Source organism: Bufo bufo, chromosome 6 (assembly GCF_905171765.1).
Source record: "Bufo bufo chromosome 6, aBufBuf1.1, whole genome shotgun sequence".
NCBI lineage: Eukaryota > Metazoa > Chordata > Amphibia > Anura > Bufonidae > Bufo > Bufo bufo.
The window spans coordinates 343,517,673-343,545,169 of record NC_053394.1 but is presented as its reverse complement, the minus strand read 5'-3'; the positions used below and the strand labels follow the sequence as shown (position 1 = coordinate 343,545,169).

Below are 27,497 nucleotides of genomic sequence, written 5' to 3'. Positions count from 1 at the left end.
GCACAACGGTCAGGAGTAATTCTTGACCATTCCTCTTTACAGAACTGTTTCAGTTCAGCAATATTCTTGGGATGTCTGGTGTCAATCACTTTCTTGAGCTCATGCCACAGCATCTCAAATCGGGTTGAGGTCAGGACTCTGACTGGGCCACTACAGAAGGCATATTTTCTTCTGTTTAAGCCATTCTGTTGATTTACTTCTATGCTTTGGGTCGTTGTCCTGTTGCGACACCCATCTTCTGTTGAGCTTCAGCTGGTGGACAGATGGCCTTAAGTTCTCCTGCAAAATGTCTTGATAAACTTGGGAATTCATTTTTCCTTCCATGATAGCAATCTGTCGAGGCCCTGACCCAGCAAAGCAGCCCCAAGCCATGATGCCCCCACCACCATACTTCACAGTTGGGATGAGGTTTTTATGTTGGTGTGCTGTGCCTCTTTTTCTCCACATATAGTGTTGTGTGTTTCTTCCAAACAACTCAACTTTGGTTTCATCTGTCCACAGAATATTTTGCCAGTTCTGCTGTGAAACATCCAGGTGCTCTTGTGCAAAATGTAAACGTGCAGCAATTTTTTTTTGGACAGCAGTGGCTTCCTCTGTGGTATCCTCCCATGAAATCCATTCTTGTTTAGTGTTTTACGTATTCGCTAACAGGGATGTTAGCATATGCCAGAGACTTTTGTAAGTCTTTAGCTGACACCCTAGAATTCTTCTTCACCTCAATGAGCAGTCTGCGCTGTGCTCTTGCAGTCATCTTTACAGGATGGCCACTCCTAGGGAGAGTAGCAGCAGTGCGGAACTTTCTCCATTTATAGACAATTTGTCTTACCGTGGACTGATGAACAGCAAGGCTTTTGGAGATACTTTTATAACCCTTTCCAGCTTTATGCAAGTCAACAATTCTCAATCGTAGGTCTTCTGAGAGCTCTTTTGTGCGAGGCATCATTCACATCAGGCAATGCTTCTTGTGAAAAGCAAACCCAGAACTGGTGTGTGTTTTTTATAGGGCAGGGCAGCTGTAGCCAACACTTCCAATCTCATCTCATTGATTGGACTCCAGTTGGCTGACACCTCACTCCAATTAGCTCTTGGAGAGGTCATTAGTCTAGGGCAGGCATCCTCAAACTGCGGCCCTCCAGCTGTTGCAAAACTACAACTCCCAGCATGCCCGAACAGCCTACAGGTATCGGCCTACAGCGGGGCACTGTGGGAATTGTAGTTTTACAACAGCTGGAGGGCCGCAGTTTGAGGATGCCTGGTCTAGGGGTTCACATACTTTTTCCACCTGCACTGTGAATGTTTACATGGTGTGTTCAATAAAAACATGGTAACATTTAATTATTTGTGTGTTATTAGTTTAAGCAGACTGTGATTGTCTATTGTTGTGACTTAGATGAAGATCAGATCACATTTTATGACCAATTTGTGCAGAAATCCATATCATTTCAAAGGGTTCACATACTTTTTCTTGCAACTGTATATACTTCAGCTGACCAGCAATGTAATATAGGAAAAAGTCAGGAAGGGCTGCCCCCCCTTGAAGCTTAGATCTTTGTAGTACACTAAGGGAAAGCTTCCTTCTAGCCGTACCCCGAACAAAAGCAGCTGTCAATGAGTGCAATCGCTCAAAAAAGGCTTTGGAAACTGGAGCACATGCATGTGACAGGAGATAAAGACCCTTCGGAAGTAGTATCATTTTGACTAAGTTTAATCTTCCCATTACTGACAGCGGCAAAGACTTCCAAGTTTTAAACTTATCAATAAACAAAGACTCTAAAGGGTCTATATTTCTCGCCAACGATGTGGAGGGATCCCTTGTGGTTATAACACCTAGGTATTTAAAGTGATCCACCACAGGCAGATTGTAAAATCTTGATGGCCAGTCATGTGCCCATAGAGGCATAATAGCAGATTTCGTCCAGTTTATGTGTAAGCCCGAGTAAGTGCCAAACTTCTCTATCACATCTATCGCACTCGGGAGGGTTTGCTCAGGCTCGGCCATAAATAGGAGATCATCAGCATATAGTCCTATTTTTTTTCTTCTCTATTCCCCCTAGATATCCCCAAAAAAGACTCATCCTGTCTAATTCGCAGGGCCAAGTGTTCTATCACCACGGCAAACAACAGTGGGGAAAGGTAGCAGCCCTGCCTGGTGCCCCTGTGGAGCGTAAAGGATTCAGATTGCGTTCCGTTAACAAGTATGTTAGCTGTAGGTCTCTGATACAAGATCTCCACTCATCTCACAAACTTAGGTCCAAAGCCGAAGCCTGCCAAGATCTGCAGGAGGAAAGGCCATTCTACAGAGTCGAAGGCCTTGGCTGTGTCAAGGGACGCCAGGGCCCATTTTCTCCCCTCTGCCGACCCTATCTGTGCCATGACCTGTGCCCTTCTAATATTGTCGGAGGTCGTTCTGCCCGGCATAAATCCGGCCTGATCCTGGTATACAATGGAAGTTATAACCTTGTTTAGGCGGGTAGCTAGGAGCCTAGTTAAGATCTTGTAATCTAAAATTTAATAGTGAAATCGGCCTATAAGAGCCGCATTCACCCGGGTCTTTATCTGGTTTCAGAATTACTACATTAGTAGCGTCATATAAAGTTTCAGGGAGTTGGTGTCGCTGGAGGGATGCTGAATATAGTTTAAGGAGTTGGGGTCCTAGAATCTCTATATATCTGGAATACACTACCTCTAGCCATCCATTCTATCCTATTCGCTTCCGTGGGGATCAGAGCAGAAGGAGGCCTCAGCTTCCCTGCATTTTGCGTGTAAGTCCATCTCTTGGCGGGCAGTGTTATTTTTAACATAGGAAATGGAGGACTTTAAGCAGCCTCTCAGGTAAGCTTTCAGGGTGTCCTAAAGTAGCAGAGCCTCCGTCTCCTCACCCTGCATGTCTAGAAAAACCTGTAACTGATCAGGGATTCTATCACCAGGAGCCAACAGAGAGAGCCAGAAGGGATGAATTCTCATCTTACCCCCCCTAGAGGCGGTCCCAGGCACTTTCAGTCGCGCCAAAACTGGGGCGTGGTCAGAAGAACCCTGCGGTTCATACTGAATATCAATCAGATCCGTGTAGACTGCAGCATTGCCCAGTACATAGTCGATCCTAGAAAGCGTGCCTCTAGCGGGTGTAAAACAGGAGTACCCTCTCAGCTGCGGATTTCTAAGTCTCCATATGTCCAACCATCCCATCTCCGTGGCAAGTCTAAACAGAGTTGTAACTGAAGAAGATCCATCTATCCATGACCATATTAAAGTCCCCCATACAGAGCAAACGGGCCGTTGGATATTGAGCGGCGAATCCCAACATTGTCTGGAGCAGTGAAACCCTATCTGGAGGAGGATTACGGTATATAGATTAATTATAACATTGGGGACATTGTTGATAAACCCATATGCAAAAGTATATTGCCCCTCAGGATCTGCTGCAGATTGCTGCATCTCCCATTTAAGATTCTTGTGAACAAGTATAGCCACTCCTCTAGAGCAGGGGTACTCAACTGGCGGACCGCGGTCCAAATACGGACCGCGGCCGCCAGTTGCCCGGACCCCGGCCATCCTTCAGAGCGCTCCTCCTCCTGTACCGTGCAGGAGGAGGAGTTTACCGGCGCACTTCCTCCTTCCCAGGGGCACAGTGAGAGACGGCTCACTCCACATGCAGGCACCAGCGCTTTCATCCGGCACCTGCACGTGGAGGGAGCTTTCTCCCTCAGTGCGCTCACAGGTCCCTCCTCCCCTGCAGCAGCGGCAGCAGTGGGTGGCCAGACGTCCGGTTTTAGGCCTCCCTGTGGCTGACTGAGGGGAAAAGAAGCACCCCGGCTGCCCCCAGCTTACCTTCCATTCAGAAAGTTCTTTTCTCTCCTCCCCCGTGTTTTTTTTTTCCAGCCGATGGTGGGGGCATGGCTTCACTGGCATGGGGGCGTGGCTTTGTGGTTTGGGTCATTGTGGGAGTGGTTTGGGCTGGTCTGGCTTTCTAGGGTGAAGCCAGTGGCCACCCTAGGCAGCACGTAAGGGAGCTTCAAGCTCCAAAGGACACTTACCAGCTGCTGGAGAGGGGAGGGACATCACCACTGCCACCAATGAAATAAAGTCACATTTGGGAAGGAAGAGGGGCGTGGAGAGGGCTACAGAGAGGCGGGAACACGTCACTGACTGCAGGAAAGTGACGTGTGACAGTGTCGTGTTCCCATCTCTCCTGGGCCATCTTCTTTAAAATTAAAGGTAATCTGATTAAATAAAGTGATTAAGCACCATCAAACCATGATAGTTTTGTTCCGCATCCAATTCCCATTATTGGGGCATTGGATGCGGACCCCTTAGTTTCAATAGAGCGGAATAAGATGCAGACAGCACACAGTGTGCTGTCAGCATCTCTTGTGGCCCCATTGTAATTAAGGGGTCCGCATCCAATCCCCCAATAATGGGAATTGGATGCGGAACAAAACTATCATATGTCTGTTCTGTGGCTTGGGTTGCCACCCGGCCAGTAGTTCACCAGCAAGGCTGGTATTTTAGTTCCCTTGCCGGTGTCAGAATTTTCCTGTCAGGACTGTTAGGCGACTTTCACACTTGCGGCAGGACGGATCCGACAGGCTGTTCACCCTGTCAGATCCGTCCTGCCACTATTTCGCCGGACTGCCACTCCCCATTGACTATAGCGGGAGTGGAGCTACGGCGCAGCATGGCAGTGCACGGCGTGAGGCCGCCAGACGAAAAAGTCGGACATGTAGTACTTTTAGTCTGGCGGCCTCTCACCGTGCTGCGCCGTAGCTCTGCCCTCATCCCCATTATAGTCGATGGGCACAGAGCAGCGGCACGGCAAAGTAGTGGCAAGATGGATCTGACAGGGTGAGCAGCCTGTCGGATCCGTCCTGCTGCAAGTGTGAAAGTACCCTTACTAATGAGCGCTTCCATCATGGAACGCCCATTAGTACAGCCTTTACCTCCACCGCTACTTGTGCTAGTAAAAAAATAAATAAAAATTACGGTACCTCCACCTTCATTTGCTGACGCTGTGGAGAACACTCCCTGCTGACTAGAAGCTCAGGACAGGACCTACAAGACATCATCACGTTGGAGCACCGGTCCTGAGCTTGCAGTCAGCAGCGAATGTTCACCGCAGCCAGGTGAATGCTAATTTATTTTTATTTTTTTGCAAAAGCAGAGAAGGGGGGCACTAATGGTGGCATTACTCTTACTGGGGGCACTAATGGGGACATTATTCTTACTGGCCACTAATGTGGCCATTACTAATTCTGGGACTTACCCGGGGCGCTCCACTATAACTTCAGAGCGCCCCAAGCGCATGGATCACATGATCGCATGGCATCTTTACTGTTGGCGTTCAGCTCGGACCTTCACCTGACTGCAGACCCAGGTATGTGGACCTTTAATAAAACTAGTTGAGTACCCCTGCTCTAGAGTGTGAGGTTCCATACGCCTGTAGAGACCACTGCACCCATGGTTTAATGAGTTTCCTGAAGTCCCAGAACGTGAGGGCTATATCTTCTTATGTGCAAAAATACAGCTATTCTCTTGTTCGGAGCCCCCAAGCCTCTCACATTCCAGGACATCACTGTTTAAGACCCCATAAAGCAGGCGTAAGATTCCCACCTGGACACCACAGCATCTCACTACAAAGAGGGTGAAGACCCTTCTGCCAAACTAGTGATCGCCTCTCATCCCCACCTAACTTGCAGCTATTAAATGACCATGCCTTCAACATCAAAAAGAACACGTAACATAACATGTGGTAGACTAACAACCCTAGATACGCATCTAGTGCAAACATTATTGTGTTAGTTCTGTGGCAAAGTATTCGGGGACCTGTACGGGAAAGTAGATGTTAAACCCATTCAGGTGGCCGAACGTTCCCTGTACATATGCAGTAAAAAAGCCGCGGGAACAGAGGAATAGAAATGGGTGCATAGATGAACACCCAGACCCCCCCCTCAGGCTGCATTCTTAACAACACTAACTAGCCGTGAGGCCACAGAGGTCTGGTATCAAAATGTCTCACATTGTGCTATTAACGGAGATATATATAAAACAGAAAATGTACATGTATATAGTAGCAAGGCTCGCACATTGCACTGCGCAGCGCCTAGATATACTTGCGGTGTCGGGCCTAATAACAGAATTAGCGCGGTCTTGGCCGCCTGGATATCCTGTCTTCCGCTTCCTTAGGGTCAGTGAAAAAGACTGGCCGATCTCCATCAATTACGCAGAGACGCGCCGGGTAGGCCATAGAATACTGCAAGTTCAGTTCACGGAGACGCCTCTTAACTGAAATGAAGGTGGCCCTCTTCTTTTGCAAATCCGCAGAAAAATCAGGGAACAGTGATACATTAGCGTTATCATGCGTTGTCACTCCCTTGCTCCTTGCTTGACTGAGTATTAAGTCCCGGTCCTTCCAGTTGAGTAAGCGGGCTAGTAAAGGCCGCGGCGGAGTTCCCGGAGGAGGTGGTCTGGCAGGGACCCTATGTGCTCTTTCAACTGCATACGCTGCGGAAAATGTAGCATTAGGGAATTGGGCCTTGAACCATAGCTCCAAAAAGTTGGCAGGATCCCGCCCCTCCGCTCTTTCTGGTATGCCTAGGATCCGCACGTTGTTACGCCGGGCCCTGTACTCCAGGTTGTCGCATTTCTGCCGCCACAGCCCAACAGACCGCTCAACCTCCTGCAACCTCGAATCCAATGGTCTGGTGAAGTCTTCTAGAGCTGAGACACGATCCTCTGTCTGTTTCACTCTCTCCCTCAGCTGCTGTACGTCCTGCCTTAGCAGTCCCAGGTCCACCCGCACCTCCTCGATTTTACACGTAAGGGAAGACTGGCAGGAAGAAATTGCTGTCAGGAGCTGTTCCGACACCGCTTTCAGTGAAATTTATGGCTCTCCAGCATCCTCAGGCTCCATCAGCTGCGCGGCTTGACCGCTTGTCACGGCTGCACGTGGAGTAGCGGGAGCCGCTGCGCCATGTTGGTTTTCTTGGCGGGCATACTCCTTGAGCTTATCAGCCGCGGATTGCGCCTTGCTGGGACCCATTTCGCGCTGTCTGGGCTTCCTCCTTCTCCTCTGCACTGGCCACTCAGAATTTGGAGTTGGCAGCTTGGCAGGATTAGTCAGGATTCTGTACAGGGAACGGATCAGCTCTTAAGTGCGTGCGCTCATGGCGGCAGTTAGCCACGCCCCCCAACACCTCCTATTTAACATGATTGTGAATGCGATTGCTTAATTCTGAACACAGCTACATCCCCAGTTATAAGAGGGTGTGCACACTTATGCAACCACATTATTATATTTTTTTTTTTTCTTCCCTCCACCTAAAATATTTCAGTTTGTTTTTCTATTGAGTGGTACAGTTTATAGGTCACATTAAAGGTGGAAAAAGTTATGAAATGATTTATCTTTGTCTCATTTTTTTACATCACAGAAACCTGACATTTTAACAGGTGTGTGTAGACTTTTTATATCCACTGTATATTAATTTCACCTTACCTGCCCCCCTCCTGTCGTCTCCCTCTCTTTGCCTGAAAACTAGATCCCCTTGGGAAGTAACTCAGGCAAGAAGCGAATCCTGAACACTGGGACTCCAGTTGCCTCCGGTCCCCAGGGTCAGAACTTGAAGTGACGACAGATGCCCAATGGAGCATCGCTATTCCATAGCTTCGCCATCTTGGAGGCTGGAAGATGTTTCAGCAAACATCTGGAGCTGGTGGGTTTTTTTGCATAGAAAAATGCAGCAAAAACTTCAGAAGAAAAAATGCACCAAAGCCGAAAATCACCAAAATAAGAGCGTGAAACCCATAAACTTACACAAAATGAGATAGGAGGAAAAGGGAAAGTTTTGATTAGTCTCATTTAGCAACTTTTTTATTTGTCTTTTTTTTTTGTTAGTATAATTCTAATAGTCAATCCCAAATACAATATGGTTTTCATATGGGCAGGATTGTAAAATTTACACATCTTCTAAATGTAGTTTTCGAATTAACATATAAAATAACTCTGTCATTAAAGGATTAGGAATAAAGCTTATGTCACACGGGCGCTTTGTGTGCCTGCATATTATAGCCTCATTACATGGCTCGAGATGATACTATGCATTTTTCAGCACATAGCCAGCAGCTATTGTTACACAAGTGATGATACGCAGTAAGAATACTGTCTACACTGGATACAAAAATGACATCTCTGTCAGAGTGTTCAACCCAAGGGAGCAATAGCCACCAGTCCCCTTTATGAGTTTAAGGGTGAAAGGGCATAACTAATAGAAGGCACCACCAATAACGGCACACATAATATTATATTAGCAGATCGTATTTTCTAATTACTCGCAAAGTTCAATGTAATTTTATTTTAGAGATCAAATTAAAAGCTGTTCAACTATTAATAAATCCCTATAAATTATAAAAGTAAAAATGTACATTCTGGATTGTCATTAAAAAAAAAGTGTTAAAAACCATTAAAGGTAGGTTCACACAGTTTTTTTTGGAGGAGGCTTTGGGACAGATTTATTTTCCTGCAGGTTTTTCAGCCAAAGCCAGAAGTGGATCCAGCAGGAAGAAATAAGACCTTTCTTTATATTTCTGATTTGTGTTAAATCCACTTCGGGCTTTGGCTGAAAAACCTGCTTCAAAAAAACGAGAGAAAAAAAAAAAAAAAAAAAAAACACCGCCAGTGTGAACCTACTCGAAGTGCTTATGCACACAGCCATAGCAGTTTTTGCAGTCTGCAAAGTCCAGATCCGCAAAACACGGATACCGGCCACGTGCGGTCCACATTTTGCGGATCAGTATGTCCTGCCCTCTGTTAGAACTGCCTATTCTTATATGCAAAATAGGACATGTCCTATTTTTTTTTTATGCAGGGCCACAGAACGGACATATGGATGTGAATAAGACATCTTTTGGGGCCCCACTGAAATGAATGGGTCCACATCTGATCCACAAAAAATGCAGATTGGATGCGGACCCAGACTACAGTCGTGTGCATGAGGCCTAAGGGTCCCTACACACACATTTTGTATGCAGTTTTTTTTTAACAAAAAAAAGCCAGAAAAAGAAAACACTTTTTTTGCCACCTGCGTTATTTGCAAAAACACCAAAAATCTACCTTAAAAAAAAAAAAAAAGGCACAAATTCGCGCACCTGCTATACTTTTTTAAAACATGCTCCACAAGGGGTATGGAGCTTAGCAGAAAGGGGTGAACCTACTATGCACCATTTTGTGCCAAAATTGTGGCATATAAAATCTGTCTCAAGGGAAGGTATGGAGTAAGAGGAAAGTGTGTATCCCTGCACCAAATTTATCAGATAGCCCCTGTGATAAATCTGGTGCAGGTTTACACATCCTGTCTAAGCTTATACCATCTTCAGGATTGGTAAATCTGGACCAGTGGGTTTGTCCATTAGCATGTTTGGAATAGCGTTTTCCCTTTTGCTAGTATTAGAAATGTGCTCGTGTTCTTAGTTTTATATTTCCCATGAACATTCCCAAAGACATGGATGTAAAATAATTATGGACAGATGGGATTGAATATTTAATTGTTGGCTTTTTATAAAAAATAAGACACATAAAATTGATCTTCAATAAAGTTCCCAGAGAGTGGGAAGAAGCCTGGTGTCTAATCATCCCATCCCAAACTTGTATATACAAAAGCAAACAGATATTTGAGGTCCAGGACTTGTGCAATGCTCTGCAGACTCCTCACTGCTGTGGGAATGAACTAGAGCGAGTCTCTCACAAGGTCTCTATCAGCTCCAGGATTCGCTTTTGTTCACTCTCCCGGAATTCTGCGCTCTTCCCGTCACCGATGTTCTCAGAATATTCTACAAGAGGTAAAATATATCAAGAAACATTCAAGCATAGTCATTTTATTATTGGCTTACCCGTGCAGTCAGACTTCATCCACTATTTGACAACCACTGTATGAGATTATCTATATATCTACACACACACACACACACACACACAGAGGCAGGGTTCACACATAGCCCTAATGGGATATGTTTCTTTTCAACCATTTTTTGTGAGTGCGCTGCCATTTTTCTCTCTATACATTATAGACACATTTTCCCTTTATAAGAAACACTCATTAGTATGCAGGAGGCGCAGGGAGCGGTGAGTGTAGTGGTGCCAGTGCTTGCTGCACTTACTGCTCCCTGGTCTTCCTCCGGGCACCACACTGCACTGTCCTGACTGCGTACAGTATCAGGATGTAGTGTGCACACTATGACCGGATGCTGTACACCATCATGTCACAGTGCAGCGTGGTGCCCAGGGAAGACCAGGGAGCGGTGACTGCAGGCGAGACCGCTGGACCTGCAGAGTAGCAGCAGAGCAGGAGAGGTAAGTTCACCTATTTATTTTATCTCTCATGGGGGTCTGACAAGGAGTTCTGATCTGAGGGTCATATGGGGCTCTGATCTGAAATCTGAGGGGGGGGGGGGTGATTTTATATACATAATATATATGTTACGTGTCTGAAAAATGATAACAGAACAACTGGAAACCTTAAAGGGGGGTGGACTATCTGGGACACTGATGGCATATCGCTTGAATATGCCATCAATGTCAGATAAGGGCAGGTCCCACCTCTGGAATCTGCACCTATCTCCAAAGTGAACAGAGAGCAACCGCGCATGCGCAATCACTGGTTCGTCTTTTTCCGGCAGTCCTATAGCGGTGAACGGACCAGTATCTGCGCTTGCATAGTGCGCTCTCCATTCGCTTCTAAGGGACTTCCTACAGAACTCCTATAGCGATTAATGGAGAGGACACCTCCTTCACTTCAGGGGCCCTGTTCTGGAGATGGTAGCGGGTTCCAGACCATAGCGTCATAAAAACATGCTGGTGGTTAAATGGTTCCAAACCCACTAACAAGTTCCATTAGTTTTTCTGAATAATTTCCCACAAAACTACATATCCATCTTCTCAGCCTGTCCTGCCCAAAGATCAGACTATAAGGACAGTGTGACAGGTTCCCTTTAATGGCTAGTAAAGGAGGGCACCCCCTTTATGGTACAGCATATGGCCAGAAGTTTTTGCAACTGGAATTAATATGAGAAAAGTGTAATACACAGCACGGTTTATCACTCACCCTTCAATATATGTCGAATTATCTTGATGGAGCTGCCCCTCATGTTCAAAATCTGCATCACTCTCTGTCGTACCTATAGCCAAAAAGATGGACATGCTTAGCAACGGGAAGGCATAAGAGCACAGCACAGTCTGTAACTCACAGATAATAAAATGGTAGTGGAATTGCTATTTATGCAGTTCCCTAAGGTCCCTTTCACACGAGCGAGTTTTCCGCGCGGGTGCAATGCGTGACGTGAACGCATAGCACCCGCACTGAATCATGACCCATTCATTTCAATGGGTCTGTGTACATGAGCGTTGTTTTTCACGCATCAGTTCTGCGTTGCGTGAAAATCGCAGCATGTTCTATATTCTGCGTTTTTCACGCAGCCCTGGACCCATAGAAGTGAATGGGGCTGCGTGAAAAACGCATTGCATCCGCAAGCAAGTGCGGATGCGTTGCGTTTTTCACTGATGGTTGCTAAGAGATGTTGTTTGTAAACATTCAGTTTTTTATCACGCGCGTGAAAAACGCATCAAAACGCATTGCACCCGCGCGGAAAAAACTGAACAACTGAACGCAATCGTAGACAAAACTGACTGAACTTGCTTGCAAAATAGTGCGAGTTTCACTGAACGCACTCTGAACGCATCCGGCCCCAATCCACAACGCCCATGTGAAACCAGCCTAATACAGGATATGAAAAAGGAGCGCTCAGGCTCGGGTCCGGTTGGCTAAGGTTACCTGGGGTAAGCTGCTGTTGGAGATCTCTGCGGTGATGTAGCACAGCAGCTGAAGCAGGAACAGACCAGCATCCAGTCTACGCAGGTAGAACTCATCCTCCAAATCATCGTCTAGTATTTCACCACGCCGCACCATGTCCTAGTTACAGAGGATAAGGAAGTAATAAATTCAAGCTTGACAGCATGCTGAATTTAATGGGAACAGTGTAATGCTTAATTTCCCCTGTAGTGGTGATGCAGGGAAACTGAGCAATTGCTGGTGGTTTCCCCTCACAGAATTAGGGTCCATTCACACGTCCGTGTGTGTTTTGCAGATCCGCAAAACACGGACACCGGCAATGTGCGTTCCGCATTTTGCGGACCGAACATCGCCGGCACTTAATAGAAAATGCTTAATCTTGTCCGCAATTGCGGACAAGAATAGGACATGTTCTATTTTTTTCGGGAAAGGAATTGCGGACCCGGAAGTGCGGATCCGCAATTCCGGATCCGGGCAGCACATAGCACGGCCCCATAGAAATGAATGGGTCCGCCATTCCGTTCCACAAAAAGATGTGTGAATGGAGCCAAAAAAAATAAAAATCCAACATATATGTCTTGATTACAAGTTTCTTACCGCTTTGTTTCTACAGCTCCTATGCAGACCGTGCATCTCCATGGTAACAGACTGCACTGTGTGTAGTCAGATCCTGCATTCACATTCCCTATGACCTGTCCACTACTTCTGGCTAAACAATGTACATGTAAAATGTAAATGTGCACCACACACACTGCCTGCCACCATGGAGACACATACGCTGCTCACAGCTGTGCAAAGCTGTTTCATTTTACATTCACTAGGACATGTCACTGTGTGATCAACTTGTCATCAGGGTATGCTCCAAAAAAAACAAAAACACACATGCAGCCCTAAGTGGATAACCCCTTTAAATGGGTTGTCTGGCCTTGTAGCGGACTTAACTATTCCTCCAAATGTGTGCCCAAACTAGCATTCAGGTGGCCACTGAGGCCAGTGATTGGCCACAGCAGTCTGAGAAACATGCCAATTCCAGTCTGGCAGGAACAGGGCCACCGAGCTGGAACAAACGGCGGGACTGTGGACATGTGAGTTTTTTTTCTTCATTTGAGCACACATTCAGAGGAATGGGAAAGTCAGCTCCTAGGCTGGACAACCCCCTTTAAAGGGGTTTTCCGAGACTAATATACTGATGACCTATCCTCTGCATAGGCCATCAGTATTTACTCAGTGGGGGTCCAACACCTGGGATCCCCGCCAATCAGCTCTTTGAGCTATCCCTAGGCAAAGTGATCAGTCACATGGCCTAGGCGCAGCTCATCCCCACTGAAGTGAATGGGGCTGAGCTGTGATACCAAGCACAGCTGCTATACTATGTACAGCGCTATGCTTTGTGAGCTGAGAGAAGGTCGTGGCGCCTTCTCAAACAGCTGATCGGCAGAGGTCCCAGGTGTCGGAACCCTGCCAATTTAATACTGATGACCTATCCAGAGGATCAGTAAGGCTACTTTCACACTAGCGTTTTTGCTGGATCCGGCAGGGTTCAGCAAAAACACTTCCGTTACTGATAATACAACCATCTGCATCCGTTATGAACGGATCCGGTTGTATTATCTTTAACATAGCCAAGACGGATCCGTCATGAACACCATTGAAAGTCAATGGGAGACGGATCCGTTTTCTATTGTGTCTGAGAAAACGGATCAGCCCCATTGACTTGCATTGTGGCTCATGCCGGATCTGTTTTGCTCCACATCTCATGACTGATAGAAAACCACAGCATGCTGCGGTTTGCTCTCCGGTATGGGAACGCACCCATATGTAACCGAATGCATTTTGGAGCATTCCATTCTGTTCAGTTCCGTTTTGTCCCCATTGAAAATGAAGTGGAAGCGTTTTTCTCTGGTACGGAGATCCTATAATGGAGTAGCCCAAGTCTCGGAAAACCCTTTTAGAGCAGTGATAAGGATATATTACTCTACCTTCTATTACTAACTTCTTTAGTATAAATCCACTTAAATGGGTTTTCCATCTTTGTAATCCACTAAGGCTCTGTACAGATTACATTTTAGTCTACAGATGGACGTATACACTCAGAATGTATCGGATAGAAACATGTGACACATGCCCAAAAAAAAAAAATATAATATATATATAAAAATATATTACATACACATATAATACTGCACTATATACAGTTTTTTTTGTAGTGGCCCTCTGTGTTGGAAAAGACAGTATTCTGTGCGTTCCTATTACTAAAACATGCTGGCCAAAAAGGGGAAAAAAAAGAAAAAAAACAACAAGGTGAAAAGGACACACTTTTGGCCCCCATATAGTGAATGGGGATCTATGGAATCATTAATGTATACGCCAAGGGCTTATCCCTTGTATACATTAGACTACATACACAGACGCAGCGTCCCTTACACTCGAGGGGTTGCAGACTCCCAATGATAAGGCTTACACTGTTCAGACAGCTATGGTTCTGATCAGAGATTCCTTGTCAGACATTGTTATGGGGGGGGTTTGAGTTAGCACAAGAGCAGCTACTGCATCTTTTTTTTATGAGCAGAAATCCTCAATTGTGGGAACAAAATGTCCTTTGCAGGGAGCGTACACAGCCCCCGTCAAGGGTAGGCAGCTAGATGAAGGAGGTAGCCCAATACTGCACGGGTAGAGGAAGCCAGGAAAGTCTGTCCATTGTCCAACATTAAGCGCCTTATGTTCCTGTTTAAGAAATTTAGGTCTGCACTGATACTAACGTGCTTCTCGCCTTCAATCTTCTTGTCAGCCACCCGCACGGCCTCTAAATACTTGAAATACAGCTCCAGAAGGCGGTCCACCTGTTAAGATGAAAGGCTTTGGATAATGAGCAGAGGGTTCCCGAATGACGAAGCAAACATCAGTATTACATACTGTGGGGACAGGTCTTTCCCTGGAGACCGAACCTGCACACCGACCTTCTCACTGTCACTCTCGGTGAACTTGTTGAGCAGCCTGGTCCTCTGCTGTCCTTTCAGATTACGCAGTAAGGAAGCCATTATAGAGCAGACGTGTTCTGTGCAGAAAGAGGCGAAAGTTAGAAAATTCATGGAGTGCTTCTTCCACAACCTACTTCATATGGGACACATCACAAGTGATGCTGGATTTCTTGTAGCCTGAGGTATGGTGCCTCTGTCGTGAGACATGATTTTTTTTTTTTTTTTTTTTAACAGGAATGTGTCATCATAAAATCAGCTAACACGTACATATTTTTAAATCATTTTTTGCTGCTTTTCATTTCTTGGTCGGTACAGATCACTTTGCTGCAGTTACCTGCTGATCTGCATTCTAATCCTGCCTGCAATGTAAAACTACCATAGAAGTCAATGAGGTGCTCTCCTGACCATTGTGTCTATAACCCATGGGGCTGCCATAAAGCAATTTTCTTAATGCTGTTAAACAACTCAAGCAAGATGGCCGCCCCCATAATCATGCACTGGAAATAGAATTTAAAAAAATCTGCAATCAGAAAATAAAAATGGATTAGAAGAAAAAAAAAAAAAAAGTGTGTTGCTATCTGGTTTTAACTGGAAGATAAAAAAAAATTTTTCAACATTTCCTTTCATCTTAGTGGGAAACCCACTAAAATAAATATATTGTTTGTGTGTGTGTGTGTGTGTGTGTGTGTGTGTGTGTGTGTATGTATATATATATATATATATATATATATTTTGTAAGAAGGTACCTGGAATCATTGTGGATGGAAGGTATGTTTCACCGAGGTTCCTGGCCTCGGTGAAGTAAGAGCCGGTAATTTTTGTGTCAGCAGCAGCTATTGCTAATTGACACCGTGAGCTTTAGCATGGCTGTCATAGCTGATCCAGGACGGCTCTTACTGGGAGTAGTCAAAGTGCTGGGTGGGCGACTACTCTCCATGTTCGAGGCTGGGTTTTGCCAGGCATAAAAACCAGCCAGCACTGCCAGGTGTGGTGGATTTACCTCCCTCTGACAGTGGAGCTCAGGAGTCTGTGTGCTGTGAACTGAGGGCTGTGCTGGGATTTGAGGTTTGAGCCGGGCTGGAGGACTCAGGCCCGTCTAAAGGCAAACAGGCTGCCTATGGACTTGATGAGGCTGAACTGCTAACAGGGTGTGAATTAACACCCAAGAGAAATGGTGACAGTTATTGTTTATGGACTTTCCTTGTGTGTGAACAAACACCAAGCCACCTGCGTTTTGTGATACACCTTATCTGCATTTTGTTATACACCAATGTGTGAATAAACACCGCTGTTTGATTCAAGAACTGTGTACTTTGCTTCTATACTTTACTATAGTCCTAACTACCAGAGCGAATCCCATATATATACATTATATACACACAATTAGACTGCAGTCTGATACTTGGATCTCTCTCTCTCTTTCTAAATGAACTTTACCCGCAAATAAAATCCAACACGGCAGAGCCTCAGAAAAAGGTCAGAGCCCTGAATGACAGTGAAATTTCTACTGGGAAAATAACCTGAACACTCAGGGCTTTAGATTCCCGTCATAACAAACTGACTAACAGCTTCACATGGGACCGCTGTCTAAAAGCAATGCGTGGCGGGTGCTCCTGGGTAATCAGATGGATTAGACTGCCCCTGGATACTACTCGTCTTAAGGTCTACAAGGACTTCCCACAAAAGACAACAGATATCCAGCTTAGCAGCAGTGATAAGTGTTTTTTTACCGCATATGACAGGACGTATAATTTCCTGTGCTACATAATTTACACTCTCCTTTTAACCTTGCTTGTATGCATGATAAATGGTCTCCAAGAACCACAGCTGACTGTACTGCCGAGGCTCTGAGCATGCTTCTACTCAATGCAGTGGGTGACAGTGCGCTGCCAGTGCACATTCTTGCGTCACTTTTCGCAGGAGGCAGTGTCGGCATTAGTCATGCCAGTCTCTACGGTTTCTTACCTTCGTGTTCCTTCTCAGAGACGCCAGTTTTCTTCATCTTTTTCGGTGATTTCATAAAGAGTGGAAAGATGGTCCTTAGACCCAAGATATCTACAAACTTGTGACAGTTGTCACTGCCTTCAGGCCCAATCATGGCGTGATCCAGCACGCGAAGAGCACTGCAACGGGACAGTTTCTTCTCTCTGCAATGGAGCAGAGAATAAGGGATGTTCTTAGAACTCTGCAACTACTCAGAAATAGTGTTTCTTATGTGTGTTAAAGTGGTTGTGCCAAGACAAACTTAGACCCACAAGATACCCAGAAAATAAAGGGAAGGACCAACACTAGGACACCCATCAAATCAGAAGAATGGGAGCCCTGTGTCCTACAGTATGAATGAAACAATGGTCCATCATGTGTGCTTGCGCGCCACTCATTCTCTATTGGACTGTCAGGGAAAGCACAGTAAAGCACTTGGCTACATCCATCACTCCCGTAGAGAAGAATCAAAGGGGAAATTAATATTGATGACCTGCCCGCAGGAAAGGTCACCAATATCAGATCGGTGGGAGTCTAACACCCGGGACTCACCGATCAGCTCCATGAGTGCCGCAGCCTCTTCCTAGGCCATGTGATGTCACCGTACATCGGTCACATGGCCTAATTGCAGCTTAGCCTCATTCACGTCAATAGGGCTAGGATGCAATACAAGGCACAGCCGTACTGCGCTGTGCTTAGCAAGCTCCCTGGATGCCACCAGGCTCACGATAGCTCCAAAGCTTCCCGAAACAGCTGGTCGGCGGGGGTGCCGGGACTCGGACCCCTGCCAATGTGATATTAATGACCTCTCAGTCATCAATATTATTTCATGAGTAACCCCTTAAGCAGTAATGTGCATGCTTGAGCATCATTCCAGTCACACAGTGGAGGACACAGGACCCATGCTCTCATGATTGGTAGGGGCCCTAATGGTCACATAACAGACGTCAATGGGAAGCGCCTCACCTAAGCATAAGGTTCATGAGCTGCAGGCCTTCACCCTTCAGGAATCGGTCTCTGTTGCTGCTCAGCATTAAACACGAGCAAAGAGCATCAAACAAGTTCTCCATCATTTCCTGCTCCTCCGCTGTGCTAGGATCATGTCGCTTAAACACCTACATGGAAACAAAATGCTTCTGACACTGAAACCACAAAATTCAAAGCAGAACTTCATTAAAAATACATATAATCGCAGCAGCGGGGACATCAGATTCCCGGAGCTGCTTTCTTAGGAGCTGTCAGCAAAAATACAAGGTACCATCTGATCATAAATGGCACTAGTACCACAAAGGGCAGAAAAGAGGAAATCCATGTACTGAATATTGAGACTTTTCATGCATGTTATAGTAATAAGAAGAAAACCAAACAACAAGACTGAAGGCGCCAATGTGCATTAGATAAACGTCAGCTGTACGGGGGTGCCCTGACTCTTACCCAACAGATGGGCATGTTGAAATCGTACATGCCCAATTCCGTTAGGTCACAGATGGAGATGCTTTGCAGCAGCTTACTCCCCTCTCCTCAAGCCTGAACGTGTATGGGAGTGGTCTGCAGGAGTGTTCGGCCACCTTAAAGGGGTTGTCTCACTTCAGCACATGGCATTTATTACGTAGACAGAGTTAAAACAAGGCACTTACTAATGTATTATGATTATCTATATTGTCTCCTTTGCTGGCTGGATTCATTTTTCCATCACGTTATATATTACTTGTTTAAGGGGTTATGGCCATCCTGTAATCCAGCAGCGGTGGCTGTGCTTGCACACTATAGGAAAAAGTGCCAGCCTCCCTGGTGTGTGGGACTGTGGGAGCTCACATGCGCAGCAGATCCCGTCCCAGCATTGTCATATCTGTGCTGTAGCGGTGGTCATAACCCCTGTATACGAGCAGTGTATAATGTGATGGAAAAATGAATCCAGCCAGCAAAGGAGACAATATGGAGAATCACAATAGTAAGTGGCTTTCTCGACATGATAAATTCATTCTCGTCTTGACTACTGCAACGCATTACTAATCGGTCTCCCTCTCACTAAACTCTTCCCCCTTCAGTCTGTTCTAAATGCTGCAGCCAGGCTCATCTATCCATCCAGCCACTACACTGATGCTACTAGTCTGTGCCAGTCACTTTACTGGTTGCCCATCCACCACAGAATACAGTTCAAACTTCTCACCCACAAAGCTCTGCACAGTGCTGCACCTCCATACATCTCCTCCCTCATCTCCATCTACCACCCTACTCGTGCTCTCCGTTCTGTTAGAGATTAATAACTTCCATAATTCGTACCTCTCTCTAACGTCTTCAAGACTTTTCTCGAGCTGCACCTACTCTCTGGAATACTCTGCCCGGAATACAAGGTCAACTCACAACTTCTCCACCTTCAAACGTGCCTTAAAAACACATCTTTTCAGGCAGGCTTATCAAGCTACCTTAAATGACTATTCCCCGACTATAACTCCCCCACCTCCCCCTCCGGCCTAAACTCGATCCTCTAGTAGTCCCAAACCCAAACCATATCGGCCGGCACCACCGCTGTCAGCTCAATAATGGCTCAAATCCTACTTATCACAATCAACTACCTTATGCGTCACCCCCAATTCCTCATAGATTGTAAGCTCTTGCGAGCAGGGCCCTGACTCCTAGTGTTTGCGTTGCATATTAGCCAGTTACTTTTGATTCGTACATGAACCCTATGAATTTGTAAAGCGCTGCGGAATATGGTGGCGCTATATAAATACATTATATTATTATCATCATCATCATCATCATGTGCTGAAGTGACACAACCCCTTTAAGATATAAAATCCAAGAAAGGCAAGCACGCTTGTGTTTGCAGTGAGCTGAAACAGGTCACAAATGCTGTGATCTATGCCTCTATAACAGATCACTGAAAATTCTGCAAACGTGGGAGGGAGCGTGCCGGTCTGCTAAGTTATTGGGGCCCCTACCCTTTTACATAAGCACCACGGATAAGCGGAGTGCCGGTGAGACGATCTTTTAATACTGACTCACCTTGAAGTAGCATTCCCACAAAAATGGTCATTCTGTGACCAGTTAGAAAGGTCCATGATGTAAACTGTAATGAAGGCAACCTTCTTACCAGCGACTGTGTTTGTGAGCTGGTCACATGACACAGCTAAGGATCAGAAGGGAGGTTATAACTCAAAAATATAGTCACTGGTACATTAAGTACCTTTCTAACAGGTCAGAGAATAAAACTTTTTGTGGGAGTGCTTTTTTAAGATAAGGATGGGGCTGGCGCTGGCAAGTTGCTCAAGAGCTCAATTTTTGATCTTATGATTTTTGATCATAAGAAGCATGAATACCACTCCTCGTGATATTCATACCTTTAAAACTACACTGCAGAGAAGATGTAGTAGAGGTTCAAGCTGAAATGTCTACCCTATACAGACAGATATTAGGCCACTTTCACATCTGCGCTTGTCCTTTCTGGTATTGAGATCCATCATAGTCACGGCTATTTTAGAGATAATACAACCGGATCAGTTCATAACGGATGCAGCCGGTTGTATTATCCTAACGGAAGCATTTTTGCTGATCCATGATGGATCCAGCAAAAAACGCAGATGTGAAAGTAGCCTAATCCTGAACATGCTTTGCAGTACATTGAAGGTATCTGTTGAGGAAATGGGTCTTTACCATACTCAAGAAAGTTAACAAGGCTATAAGCAGGGGATGGGCGGCATGGGTTTGGCACTACGCCGTATCACAGGCAGGTGTGCACTGACATTCTCTTGTAAAAGCTGAGGCAGCAGTCTTCCCCCGTATGCTCGGAGAGATGCCAAGGTATAAGCGGGCAGGGAGTGGGAGGTTCTCACCGATAACTGCTGAAGCAGCACGTCTATTCCATCCAGCTCCCCCAGGAGTTCCCGAGTGTCTGAGCGAAGGGAAGATAATGTCAGCAGAGAAGAATAAATCCATCAGCAGAGAGGATCAATACACAGTGACAGAGGGCAAGATGGTACACGAGGCTGAGGAGAGGAATGGGGTGGGGGGGACGGAGAGGGAGAGGCAAGAGCAGTAGGTGTCAGGCGTGGGAGAGAACAGACGAGACGAAGGTTATGGAATACTTGAACGCAGTCGGCTGAGCAGTATATACAATGTAGGCAAACAACAGGAGGCACAAACAATGCAGTAAAACCATAATCCGCTTACCATCGTTATTCTGTAGAATAATGGCCAGAATTTCACTGCAGTACAGCTTGTTGGCATCAAATGGCAGCTTGGCCTATACGCCAGGAAAAAAGTGAGGAATTACTGCGCTGGCAATCACAAGGAGATGCAATGGCCAGGAGGGAAGATAACAAAATGTGTGAGGAATGCTGGGTATGTACAAAGGAAAATGAATGGTCTAAAATTCACAATCTCCTACTTGTTTAAAGCTGGATAACCGTATAATCTGCCTACCATCTAATGGGTATGGGGGCCTTTGAATGTCCCTGATGGCAGATGTCATGGGTGACGAGGATCGGACTGTTGGATTTTAATATGACTAAACCTTTTGTTCTGCGCAAGAAAAGACGTCATCAGAGGAACATAGAAGCAAATTACTCTGTGTTCACAGAATATGCATGTATATGGGGACGAGGCAATGGTCAAGACCTCACTCCTCGCTTGCTAGTAAAATATACAAGTGATGTGATTATAACCAACGGCTGCTCTGTCTCCTTCCACAATTTAAACCCACATTTGCCAAAGCTATACTGTTTATTTGGGGGAGGGGGGGGGTATAAGATTAGTCTGTGCCTACTAAGCAATAGGCAGAAGACAAGGTAATTTTAAGTATTCCCATCTTGTTAAAGGGCATCTGTCAGCAGATTTGTACCTATAAACCTGGCTGATCTGTCTCATGTGCGCTTGGCAGCTGAAGACACGTGCGTTGCTCCAATATTCATATGTGCCTGCATTGCTGAGACAAAATAAAATGAAGTTTTAATATATGCAAATGAGCACCTAAGAGCAACGGGGGCGTTGCCATTAGACCTAGAGGCTCTGCTCTCTTTGCAACTGCCGCGCCCTATGCACTTTGACTTTAGAAGAAGTCAGGGCCAGGCGTGATGACGATTTTACTGCCCGGCCCTGCCAATCAAATTGGACAGAGTGCAGCAGTTGAAGAGAGAGCAGAGCCTCAAGGTGCAACGGCAATGCATCCATTGCTCCTAGAGGCTTATTTGCATATAACAAAACATCATTTTTCTCAGCAATGTGGACACATATGAACATGGGACCAACACAGATGCCTTCAGCTGCCAAGTGCACATGTAACAGGTCAGCCAGTGTCATAGGTAAAGATCTACCGACTGATGACATTTAAGTAATGGCATATTGCTAGGATATACACTAATATAATTTATGATTGGTGAGGATTTCACCCCTGGGATCCTGAGAATTAAAAGGCTCCACCGTGGCTTTAGCACAGATCCCCTGGTAGGGTGGTTATCTGGACTTCGCCAAAGCATTTGATACTGTACCGCATGAAAGGTTAGTATATAAAATGAGAATGCTCGGACTGGGAGAAAACGTCTGTAAGTGGGTAAGTAACTGGCTCAATGATAGAAAACAGAGGGTGGGTATTAACGGTACACACTCAGATTGGGTCACTGTCACTAGTGGGGTACCTCAGGGGTCAGTATTGGAGAGGTCACTGTCACTAGTGGGGTAACACAGGGGTCAGTATTGGAGAGGTCACCGACACTAGTGGGGTAACACAGGGGTCAGTATTGGGCCCTATTCTCTTCAATATATTTATTAATGATCTTGTAGAAGGCTTGCACAGTAAAATATCAATTTTTGCAGATGACACTAAACTGTGTAAAGTAATTAACACTGAAGAGGACACTGACAAATGTAGTTATGCACACGGGAAGGAATAATGCAAGTCACCAGTACATACTAAATGGTAAAACACTGGATAACACTGACATGGAAAAGGACTATAAAAGAGTTCAAGAGGGGCCTGGATGTATTTCTGGAGTGTAATAATATTACAGGCTATAGCTACTAGAGAGGGGCCGTTGATCCAGGGAGTTATTCTGATTGCCTGATTGGAGTCGGGAAGGAATTTTTTATTCCCCTAAAGTGGGGAAAATTGGCTTCTACCTCAGTTTTTTTTTTGCCTTCCTCTGGATCAACTTGCAGGATGACAGGCCGAACTGGATGGACAAATGTCTTTTTTCAGCCTTACATACTATGTTATGTTACCCCCTTCATTCTCAGGATTGGTGGGGGGAGGGGGGGTCATACAAGTCAGAGATCCTCCCTCACCGATCTATTGGGATAGGGATGTGCCATCACTGTATGAAGGAAATACAACTTTAAAACGGAAGGCTGTATTTGGTAGGGGAACATCCTCCTACTGCAAAGTATTGTGGCTTTCGTGTCCAGCAAGGACTCCAAATAGTCTCAGTCATCCCTCCACCTACCTTTAACCTCTTCAGCAGCCACTGGAGCAATCCTTGTTGAGCTGCTTCAGAACATATCTCGGGACGAAATTCTGTCATGTTTTCAATGATTGCTGAAGGGAGAAGGAAGACGTTACTTGCGGCACTTTACTATAGTGCTAGTAATGGTGACAAAATTATACACACTGGAAATAACCGCACGCTAAAACTTATAAAGGCTCCGTCTGTCTGATCTGAAAATTATTCTACTGCGGGAAAGATTCTGCACACTATTAACCTCCCTCCTCTGAAATGTCTCGAGCCGTCGCACTCTAAGACAGACCAGGCATAGCTCTGATAACTGTAACAAGTCAAGCCCCTGTGTCTTCATCACCAGAACCGACTTTTAGCTGCGGTCCTACCGAGAGTATTGTGCACGCCATCTGCTTCCTCCTTCACAGTTTCATCCAGACGCTCGAGATTCTGCACCAAGAGCGCGATCACCTGTCCTTCCACCTGAGGATTAGCAAAGCCAAATACAGGTTTAAAGACAACATAGCATTCCCTCTAAAATTGAAAAAACCTTTCTAGTAAAACTTTCCAGTCACAATACTCACCAAAGCATCTATGAGCACCTGGGCCCCCTCCTCGCTCTCATGTAGAGTGTCTATGTCGGTCAGCTCTTGAAGCAAGTCAACCACAGCAATACATACATGTAACATGCTAAGGAAAAACGCTCTGGCACGGGGTCGCGATGTGAAATGGTGAGCTCAAAGGGGTATGGCAGTATTGGCAATTCAAATTTTTATGCATTGAAAAGTTATCCCACGTTTTCAGTATATTTTCTTCCTCCGCTTTTTTAGGAGATCTCTGCTCGGCATCAATAGGAACCTATGCTGGTATTTTGCAGTGGATAAAAATATGCCCTGGTCATGGAGACACAGGCACAAGGATCATTATAAACTCATAACTGTACCGTGTGCCCGTGTATCCCGCATCCCATGGCAAGGGTGGGTCTGCAGCCACTGAAAGTTCCTATTCAACGACTGCACTAATCCTCTGGGTGCGGTGGCGGATTAGGCTGCCATCACATGCGGTAGAATTTATTGCGGAAATTTCTGCTACTAAAAATCTGTTCCATCCATCTGTACAGGGTTGCAGAAATCCATGTGCTTGCCGCCAAAACAAACCCATTCAGATAAATGGAACTGATTGGAATTTTAAGTCGAAAAAATGTCTGCAACAAATTCTGCCACATGTTAAGGCGCCCGTAAACGGACCACAAGTCCAGGCAGCCCCCCTGATGTTAGCATCGGAGCATGTAATGCTCAGATGTGCTCCCTTGCCCTGCGCAGGATCGCACAGGGCAAGCGATCTGTTATTTACAATAACACACTGCCAGGCTAGCCGTTTTACAGGCTAGGGCAGCGCTAAAGTCCGCCCATCAGTGCCGGTGATGTCAACGGGCTCACTGCTGGGAGGAAGCCTCCGCCTGGCAGCCCTAAGGAGAGCTCGGTACGTCACCGGAACTCCAGAAAATACCTTTGCCCTGCACGATTTAGCCCAGGGCAAAGGAGAGCATCGGAGCATGAACTGCTCCAATGCTCAAGTCAGGGGGGCTGCCGGGGTGAAAATGGGCATATGTCCGGGTTCAACTGGGAACCCGGACAACCCCTTTAATACAGCTTTAGCCTTCATAGACTGACTACACTCAGCAGCAGTAAAGTGGCAACGAATGGCAGCTGGTCAGAAAGGGGGCACAGTAGGACACACAAAATTACCTTCTAGCCTAAGCACTGCTGGAAGAACAGGTGCCTTCTACTCTGATCTCTATCATCAGAAAACCTCATCAATCTGGGTCCTGGTGCCGTCTACTGCTGCAGCTTCTTTCCAGGCAGCCCCACTTTTCGCTCCCTTTCTTGCTCTGATAAGTGCCACTCCGCAGTGTCTCCCGGTTCTCTCCATAGGTGCAGATCAGGAGGAGGATTCCTGTCCCCTCTACAATAGAGCATCACTGCTATGTATCGATCGTCATAGTGCCGACACTTCGCTTGTGTCCCCACTTGGGAACGGTGCTCCTCCGCTATGTACACTGTGCCCCTTCTACAACTATAAAGGACAGCCCATCAGAGAGCAGAAAACAGATAGTAGGAGCTATCATAAGCTTCCGATACCTACATTTTTGCCAACCATGGGACCACCAGAGCCGCCCAGAATGGACAACATCTGCCAATGTACAGATGTCGTAAACTTAGGCTGTCTTGACCTGCACCGGATTTATCACAGGAGCTCAGGCTGAACGATAAATCTGGAGCAGGGATAGACACTTCTATCTGACTAACAACTATTGCTTGGCTTACTTCGAGACAGAATTTTCCACCAGAATTGCGGCGTCGGCTCCCGTACCTAAGGCTACCAGCACACTTTGCGTATTACACGCATTTTTTGGCGTATATTCTTGTGTGGAAAAGCCACAGTGTAATACAGTACCAGCAAAGTATCAGAGACCGGACAGATCTCATGTACACTTTTTGCATTCTGTCTGTGCAGAAATTGACCCGCCGTGGGGTTTATGAAATCCACAGCATGCCAATTCTTTGTGCGGATTTCACACTTTTCAATGCAAGAGTGAGATCCGCAACAGAACCGCTGGTAACACATGCAGTTTTTGGAAATGCACAGAAATCTACATGGAAATTTGTGTGCCACATTTTAAGCATATTCTAGGTGCAGACACATTAATAAATCTGGGCCAATGAGTCGCGTGCAATCCCGTGGCACACCGCAGTCACGCACTAGTTAAAATCAATCAGTAGCGCTATAAAAGCTCTATATGTAACCCAGGAGTGTGGTCATTAAACTGTCGTATCAGAAAGTAAGAATTAGGCTACATGCACACAAATGTATGCGTTTTGCAGTCCGCAAATTGCAAAAAAACCAAAAAAAAAACCACGGATGACATCCGTATGCCATCCGTTTTTTTTGCAGATCCATTGCAACAATGCCTAAAACGGACAAGAATAGGACATGTTCTATTTTTTTTGCGGGGCTACGGAACGGACATACTGATGCAGACAGCACACTATGTGCTGTCTGCCTTTTTTGCTGACCCATTGAAATGAATGGGTCCGCATCCTATCCGCAAAAAAAACCGGAACGGACACAAACAAAATACGTTCGTGTGCATGTAGCCTTAGTCTTACCGGTAATTTTATTTCCAGGAGTCCAACATGACAGCACCACATGGAGTAATACCAGATTAAAATACAGACCTGGGGAGGGACCACGACTTGGAGAACTTTCCTTCCAAACCTCTGGTCATGGTTTCCATCAATATCTAATCTATAGTGTTTGCAAAAGGTATGAGAATTTGACCATGTAGCCGCCTTGCAAATCTGGCCAATAGAAGCTTCTGCGTGTTCTGCCCATGAAGCTGCAACTGCTCTGGTGGAAAGGGCTCTGATATCTTGAGGACAGGACATTCCCTGCAGCTGGTGGGAGTCCCTAATTGCCGATTCTATCCACTTGACTAACGTTGTCTTCGAAGTTTTCTTGTCCTTGTTTCGGACGGAAAATTAAATGAACAGATTAGAATCCCGTCTAAATCCACTGGTAGCTTCTAAATAGATAAGAAGAGAACATCTGACATCTAACAAGTGGAAGCTTTTTTCCCTGTCATTTTATTTTTTTTCCTATCTATGTAGCCTGATAATTTACATAACTGATCAAAAGCCACCACTGCCAATTTGTTCATTATTATACATGATATATTTAGGAAGGAGTCGGAGGTGAAAGCTTGGCTTACAGACTCCACAGTCCTGCTCTCCACACCCATAGACATGATAGGGAAAATTTTGCATGAAGTGACAATCATTCCCGCACATTTTTTTAAGAGACGGAGATCAATGAACAGACAACAATCTTCCGTCATATAAAGGACAAAAAGATTATGGAAAATGCTCTACAGAAGCACTGGATGCAAGGAGCACTCTGACCAGACAGATACATGCCAGACCCAACAACCTCTATATTCCAAATCCACAGTAATCTCATGCACCGTAGGATATCAGTGTTTTCATGCCCCAGCAATCCAAGCAGAGACTGCACCGAATTAAGCTCCACTAGCAGGTGATATAGATCTGGTATGGTGGCGATTACGTGCATCTCTTGTATGATGTCGTTCAGGTCCAGCTCAGACTCCATAAACCTGAGAGTTGACAAAGAAAGAATCTGGTTAGACGAGTAAAAGGCAGCAATCGACATACACATAAGCAGCTCCGTATCATAGTAGTTACAACAGATGA

The 27,497-nt window shown here is 45.7% G+C and overlaps 1 protein-coding gene across 1 annotated transcript in view; it reads right to left on the bottom strand.

Moving 5' to 3' along the window:
- Positions 1-9,517: 9,517 nt before the first annotated feature.
- Positions 9,518-27,497, bottom strand: part of CTNNBL1 (catenin beta like 1) — a 32,280-nt gene continuing 14,300 nt past the window's right edge. The window contains exons 4-16 of the mRNA XM_040437051.1: positions 27,261-27,400; positions 23,811-23,908; positions 23,616-23,709; positions 23,236-23,327; positions 20,969-21,041; positions 20,632-20,690; positions 17,762-17,910; positions 16,778-16,959; positions 14,792-14,889; positions 14,594-14,674; positions 11,817-11,954; positions 11,091-11,163; positions 9,518-9,819 (exon numbers count right to left, since the gene is read on the bottom strand). Coding sequence (XP_040292985.1) covers positions 9,731-9,819; positions 11,091-11,163; positions 11,817-11,954; positions 14,594-14,674; positions 14,792-14,889; positions 16,778-16,959; positions 17,762-17,910; positions 20,632-20,690; positions 20,969-21,041; positions 23,236-23,327; positions 23,616-23,709; positions 23,811-23,908; positions 27,261-27,400 — 1,366 coding nt within the window. The 3' untranslated portion in view covers positions 9,518-9,730. The remainder of the gene's footprint in view (positions 9,820-11,090; positions 11,164-11,816; positions 11,955-14,593; positions 14,675-14,791; positions 14,890-16,777; positions 16,960-17,761; positions 17,911-20,631; positions 20,691-20,968; positions 21,042-23,235; positions 23,328-23,615; positions 23,710-23,810; positions 23,909-27,260; positions 27,401-27,497) is intronic.